General features: G+C 44.7%; 1 protein-coding gene across 8 annotated transcripts in view; it reads right to left on the bottom strand.

Annotated features, from left to right (window-relative positions):
* The window catches only part of TUBGCP5 (tubulin gamma complex associated protein 5), a 43,386-nt gene extending 37,372 nt beyond the window's left edge, over positions 1–6,014 (bottom strand). For all 8 annotated transcript variants that reach the window (XM_023197910.1, XM_023197912.1, XM_023197907.1 and 5 more), the window contains exons 1-3: positions 5,742–6,014; positions 3,601–3,654; positions 3,393–3,501 (exon numbers count right to left, since the gene is read on the bottom strand). In XM_023197910.1, the coding sequence (XP_023053678.1) occupies positions 3,393–3,501; positions 3,601–3,654; positions 5,742–5,887 (309 nt within the window). In that variant the 5' untranslated portion in view covers positions 5,888–6,014. The remainder of the gene's footprint in view (positions 1–3,392; positions 3,502–3,600; positions 3,655–5,741) is intronic.
* Between the last annotated feature and the right edge of the window lie 1,320 nt (positions 6,015–7,334).

Consider the following 7,334-nt stretch of genomic DNA (forward strand, 5'->3'; position numbering starts at 1 on the left):
CGAGGTCAGGAGATCGAGACCATCCTGGCTAATACGGTGAAACCCCATCTCTACTAAAAAATACAAAAAAACTAGCCGGGCGACAAGGCGGGCGCCTGTAGTCCCAGCTACGCGGGAGGCTGAGGCAGGAGAATGGCGGAAACCCGGGAGGCGGAGCTTGCAGTGAGCTGAGATCCGGCCACTGCACTCCAGCCTGGGCGTCAGAGCAAGACTCCGTCTCAAAAAAAAAAAAAAAAAAAAAAAAAAAGAAAAACAAAGTGTCAGAAATGAAGAATGCTTCTGATAGGCTCATCCAGTAGATTGGCATGAGCTTGAAAATATATCAACAAAGAAGGCCGGGGTGACTTACGCCTGTAATCCCAGCAGTTTTGGAACAAAGGTGGGCAGATCACTTGAGGTCAGGAGTTTGAGACCACCCTGGCCAACATGGTGAAACCTCGTCTCTACTAAAAATACAAAAATTAGCTGGGCGAGGTGGTGTATGCTTGTAATCCCAGCTACTCCGGAGGCTGAGGCAGAAGAATTCCTTGAACCTGGGAGGCTGAGGCTGCAGTGAGCCGAGATTGCACCATTTCACTCCAGCCTGGGCAACAGAGCAAGATTCCGCCTCAAAAAAAAAAAAAAAGAAAAGAAAAAAAATTAACGAAATTGAAAACAGGAAACAATAATAGCAAAACCAAAAACTGATTCGCTGAAGAGATTAATAACATTAATGAATCTCTAAACATACTAACCACAATAAAAAGAGAATATACACATTACTAAAATCAGAAACTAAAGAGGGATCATCACTACTGATCCCATGGACATTTTATAAAAGGATAATAAAGAAGCTGGGCGTGGTGGCTCATGCCTGTAATCCCAGCACTTTGGGAGCCCAAGGCAGGTGGACTGCTTGAGGTCAAGAGTTCGGGACGAGCCTGGCCAACATGGTGAAACCCTGTCTCTACTAAAAATACAAAAAAAATTAGCTGGGCGTGGTGGCAGGCACCTGTAATCCCAGCTACTCAGAAGGCTGAAGCAGGAGAATCACTTGAACCTGGGAAGTAGGGGTTGCAATGACTCGAGACTGCGCCACTGCACTCCAAGCCTAGGCAACAGAGTGACACTTGGTCTTAAAAAAAAAAAAAGGAAAAAGAAAAAGAAAAAAAGTGTGAAGTTATTGCTACACTATATAGCAATCCCCAACCTTTTTGGCACCAGGGACCGCTTTTGTGGAAGACAATTTTTCCATGGACTGTTGGGTGGGGGTTGGTTTCAGGAGTAAACTGTTCCACCTCAGATCATTAGGCATTAGATTGTCATAAGGAACATGCAACCTAGATCCTCACATGTGCAGTTTACAATGGGGTTTGCTCTCCTATGAGAATCTAATGCCACCGCTGATCTGACAGGAGGTGGAACTCAGGAGGTCATGCTCACTCACCCCAGTCACCTCCTGCCGTGCAGCCTGGTTCCTAGCAGGCATATGTTGGTACTTGTTCACCATGTGGGGGTTGGGGGACCTCTGCTATAACAAACACATCTAAGATGCCACATAGCAAGAGAAAAGGATAACCAATTCACCTTGTGTAAGTGGGTGGGGGCTGTGGACAGAGTGGGGATAGTGAAGCAGACAAGACTGCACAGATTTGTGGGGAAAAGAAAGAGATCAGCTTGTTATCGTGTCTATATAGAAGGAAGTAGACATAAGAGACTCCATTTAGTTCTGTATTTGAGATGCTGTTAATCTGTGACCCTACCCCCAACTTTGTCCTTGCAAGAGACATGTGCGAAGGTGATTTAAGGTTAAAAGGATATTGGGCTGTGCAGGATGTGTCTTTGTTAAACAAGTACCTGAAAGAAGCTTGACGGTTAAAAATCCTGCCCCTCCCTGAGATTGGAACATCTCCGGGTAATACCCATTGTGTGTCTTGTTTACTGAGTAAGGAGAAAACACATTTAGGAATAAGGTGGGACTTGCTGGAGCAATACTGCTAAAAGGTTTATGGAGATGTCGCATATACATCTCAAGGCACAGCATTTTCCTTTAAACTTATTCATGTTACAAGGATTTGTTCATATGTCTTACTGCCGATTTCCTCCCTACAATAATCCTATTGTCCAGCCACTCCCTTATCCTTTTAATGATAAAGATAATTCTCAATAAATACTAAGGGAACTCAGAGGCCAGTGCCAGTGTGGGTCCTCTGAAAACACAGCACTGGTCCCCTGGGTCCCGCTTTTCTTTCTCTATACTTTGTCTCTGTGTATTATTTCCTTTTCTCAAGTCTCTGGTCCCACCTAACGAGAAGCACCCACAGGTGTGGAGGGGCAGGCCACCCCTTCACAGATTTACTGATTTCTTCAACAAACATGCACTGTCCACTGTGCTCTAGGTGTCTGGGAACAAATCAGACACAGAGCCCTATGCCTGTAAAATGTGTATTTTAAAGGGGGAGACAAGAAAGGAACTATAAAGAAGTGAAATATGTATGATGTGTGGAGACAGTGCTTAATATTAAAAGGTGAGTTTCCTCAGGCATGGGAAAGGGAAAGAACTATGTAGGCACAAGATGTGCCACAGCAGAGCTAGGGAATGTGGTCCCTCTGTGTTCAGGGAACCCACAGCTGTTTCCATATGCTTGCCATCTTTGGTTTGACCTCTAAGGGGCTAGAGACTGAGCAGATAAGGTCAGCCACACTGGGCTCTGCTTGCTTATGTGACCCACCACCAATAAAAATGCTGGTCACCAAGGCTCAGCTGAGTGGCCCTGGGGAGAGAGGAGGGGCAACATTTTGCACATGTTGTGATATACCGTTACTGAGAGAATTAAGTGCATCCCCAGGTGACTCCACTAGGAAGGAACAATTGGACATGTGTGCCTAGCTTCTCCTAGACTTTGCACTAAGCACCTCTTCCCTCTGGTGATTTTAATCTGTATCCTTTCACTGTAATAAACTATTAACAGTGAGGATAACAGCTTTTTCGAGTTCTGTGAATCCTTGGAGCAAAGCATTATGCCAAAAGGTGGTCTTGGGGAATCCCCCAAACAATATGAAAGTATACCAGGCATCTAGTAAGCATCTCCAGACAGTCACTGCCAAGTGCTGAGAAACCATTTGACAGTTTTAAGATATCCAAACTATGCTACTATTTGTATCACTCTCTGATCTCTCTTTCCATAGTAGAACTGAGGTCCAAAAATGATTAAATAAGAGCAAGCTCTTTCTTTCATCACGAACTGAGGTATATCTGGTTTGATGGCAATATTTAAATAAATTTCCAGGAGATCCTATTAGCCAGTAGATAATACGAAAATAGAATGTTTAAATAGTAACAGAAGCAAATTGACAATAATCAGATAGGAAACAGTAAAATACCACCGGAGATCGCATAATTGAAGGCATACCTTTATTTCCTTTATGCTGGGAAGTGGTGCGTTTAGAAATTCCTCAGTTAATCTCTTCCAGCTAGCAGCTTTGCTGAGATCAGAATGAATGAGAAATTTTTCATAAATTCTAAAACATAAAAAAACACAATGATTATAAAGGTATCTTAAAGAGATCTATAAGAAAATACATGTATTTCTGGATGTGTACATACATACACTGACTTACCCTTCGATTGTTTTTTCTATTTTGTGGCTGTTCACATCCAAGAAACGATGAAATCTAATAAAGACAAAATGCAATTCTTATGCCAACTCTGTCACACAGGTAAGTGAACTCATCTCATGGCCCTCCACATCCCCTATATGCTTTGTACTCAGCTACACATTTCCAGAATGGAGTGTACCTTGTCCTGAGTTACCTCCACCATCAGACAGGCAAATAATCACCATGTCCGAGACCATGCAAGCAACCTTTCTCCAGCACACAGGTGCTTCCTGACTCTCCCAACCTTGTGCTCTGGCTCCTCTGTCTTCCCATAAGGCCCTGTATCTAAATCCAGCTGACCACATTCTACATCAGGTGGTCCCCATCTTTTTATGCTATAGTGAGGCCCAGTGAAGCCTAAGGATCCCTTCTCTGAATAATGTTTTTAAATGCCAAAAAAGAAATACAAAGGAATCCAATTATACTGAGGTACAGTTGTCAAATATTTCAAGAAGTTTATGATATGGCAAGAAATGTTATTTATGAAAGTATTAAATAACAAGATTTAGCAGTAGGGCCAATAACTACCATTAAAGTAACAGTAAACAACATTTACAAGTATCTACAACTCTGATGTGAAAACAGTATGTGATTTCTACTGGCGATAAAGTCATAGGTAGGCTAATACTACTATGGTTTGCTGCCTTCATTTATAATGGAAGGAGATGCTACTTTTCAGTTAGAGATTAGTATAATTTTTTCCTCATCCAAATTAACAAATATCTGAATTATATCTCCAGATACCAAGGTTAAAAATCCCTTTTATCTCTGTCTTTTTTTAAAGATAGAGGCTATATCTTACTCATCTTTGAATTTCTAGGGCCTAGAATTCTAAATGGCCAAAATTTTCAAGAATGTAAACATGAACTATTCATTTTTCTGATGGTTTAAAGCATCATAAAATTATAGCATAGCCTATGCAACTAATGTATATGTATATAACATAGCCTATGCAAAAAATGTTTCCCATTTTTTAGTATCAAAGCCAGCAATCTGTACTTAAAAGAAACAAAATTACAGTACTGAAAAACACATGAATCTAGTCCAGTAAACGGGTGAATGGTACACCACTTTACCTATTATAATTTAGTTCCTGAAATCTGTGAATGGAAATAGTAACCTCTAATGTCTCTCCCACCTCTAAAATGATGACCATCTGCCTACTGTCATTTAGAAATATTAGTAAAAAAATCACTTGGATTTCAGCATTTAAGTTTTTGTATTGTATAACCTATTTCACACATTGTTTATTTTTGTAAGTCACATTTAAGAATTCAGTTTATTACTTCGGAAACTTGGCATGCTTTAAAAGAATATGAAAGCCCCGTATTCCTATTATAAGCCAAGTAGACACTTTATGACTATGATCATTAAAGTAACTAAAATTACGGATTTTAAAAAACTGTTCATTATTCAAGATTTTTACTGAAATTAAACAGGTAGAATATTAACATTAACATTCTTTTAGTAATTTCATTATTCTGTAAGTCTTTAAAAATTAGTTACAAGAGAAACTGCATTAAAAATTGCATTAGCTGACTTAGCCTGCTACGTTGTCAGGCGCTGTACAGAGATGCAGCATTCTAGCTGGAGTGGAAGCAGAGGAGACAGTAATGACAGGTTAAATCAATGTCATGACACGCGTTTTGTAAAAAGGAGAGCAGGGTGAGAGAGACCTTACACTGGGCTGACCAGGGAGCAGGAGTCAGTGAGAATACAATCTCTTTAATTAGTAAAATAAAATAAAATAAAAAATTATAGAAATGGAGTTGCTACGTTGCCCAGGCTGGCCTCGAGTCCCGCCTGCGGCCTCCCAGAGCGCTGGGTTGCAGGAGCGCGCCCCGGTCGCAAGAAACCCATTTCCACGCTTCCCCGCGTATCAGGACGCGTTTCAGGTAACACACCGTGGGGTGCGCAGAGCACCGCGCCGAGGGCGCTGGCCGGGGGGAGCGGGCGGCGGCAGGGCCTGCGAGGGCTCTCTGAGGCCGCGTCCGCCTCAGCCCCATGCCCCGCCCCAGCGCACCCCGACCCCGGGCTGCGCCGGACCCACGCGCGGGCTCCGGGCTGTGTCCCGGAACCCGCTCGCGCGCCGCGCCCCACACCTGAAGTTGGACCAGGCGAAGTTGAGGGCGAGCTGGAAGTTGGGGTCTGCCTCGTCCTGGAGGCCGGCGACACCCCGGACGAGCTCCCGCACGTCGCGCTCCTGCTGCGCGTCCAGCCAGCTCAACGGCGGGCCGTGCCGCGCCATGTTCCGCGCGCCTGCAACGCGCTTCTAACGACTTGGTCGCTATCGCGCGAGAGTTAGGGCTCCCGCGGCAGTTGCCCCCGGAGCTGGCGTCTTCTCGCGAGAGTTCGCGCTCCCGTGCCGGGCAACTAGCAAGCTGGCAGTTATTATCGCGACAGTTCGAGCTCCTGCTGTGGTGGGTACTGCCTGGAGGTGTCCCGTGGTGAGGGGCGGAGTGTGCATATTCTGATCGCCCGACTGTACATTTTCTACTGTACTCAGTTGGCGTCATCGTGAATTAGATACTTAAGGGTCTCTGGCCAGCCTCGGTGATAGTGCTTTTGAGAGCAGCCCGTTAGGGGCCCGGTCAGGAAATGCATTGGGACCTGCCTTTCCAGGAACCCTGACCCGCTCAGCTGCTGAACTCTCCCGGCAGTGATGGTCCTGCGGATCTCGGTGCCCCCATCCACACAACACAATCACGCTACACATATCCATGCTACACAACCAGCATCAGCGAAGCAGCTGTCCCGACCGGCTAGCAGTCCCGGCTCGCTTTTACCCCGTCTGCTCCTCGGGCGGTTGCGGGGACTTCATAACCCCATATCTGGCCAGAGGTGCTGGTCGGGGGGAGGACTTCATAACTTCATAACCCCACCTGGCCGAAGGTACTGGGAGTGGGGACATCATAACCCCACCTGACCAGAGGTGCTGGGAGGACTTCACAACCAAACCTGGCCAGATGTTCTGGGGGACTTCATAACCACAAATGGCGTGTGCCACCCCACCAGGCTAATTTTTTAATTTTTTAGTGGAGACGGGGTTTCGCCATGTTGGCCAGGCTGGTCTCAACTCCTGACCTCAAGTGATCCATCCACCTCAGCCTCCCAAAGTGTTGGAATTACAGGCATGAGCCACCGCACCCGGCGGTGTCCTGGAACTTTACTGAATTCATTTATGAGTTCTAACAGTGTTTTGGACGAATCTTTAGGTTTGTTTAAATATAAAGTCACATCATCTACAAACAACGACAGTTTGACTTTCTTTCCAATATGCATGCTTTTTGTTTCTTTCGGTGGTCTAATTGCTCTGGTTAAAACTTTGAGTACTATGTTGAATAAGTGGTGAAAATGAGTATCCTTGCTTTGTTCCGGATCAGAGAAAAGGCTTTCAGTTTTTTTCCCATTTAGTATAATACTAGCTGTGAGTTTATTTTATAAGACATTTATTGTGTTGAAGTATGTTCTTTCTATGGACAGTTTGTTCAGGATTTTTCTCATGAGAGGATGTTGAATTTTGTTGAATTTTTTTTTAATTTTTTAATTTTTTTGAGACGGAGTCTCACTCTGTCGCCCAGGCTGGAGTGCAGTGGCTCCATCTTGGCTCACTGCAAGCTCCGCCTCCCGGGTTCACGCTGTTCTCCTGCCTCAGCCTCCCGAATAGCTGGGACTGCAGGCACCCGCCACCACGC

Source organism: Piliocolobus tephrosceles, chromosome 6 (assembly GCF_002776525.5).
Source record: "Piliocolobus tephrosceles isolate RC106 chromosome 6, ASM277652v3, whole genome shotgun sequence".
NCBI lineage: Eukaryota > Metazoa > Chordata > Mammalia > Primates > Cercopithecidae > Piliocolobus > Piliocolobus tephrosceles.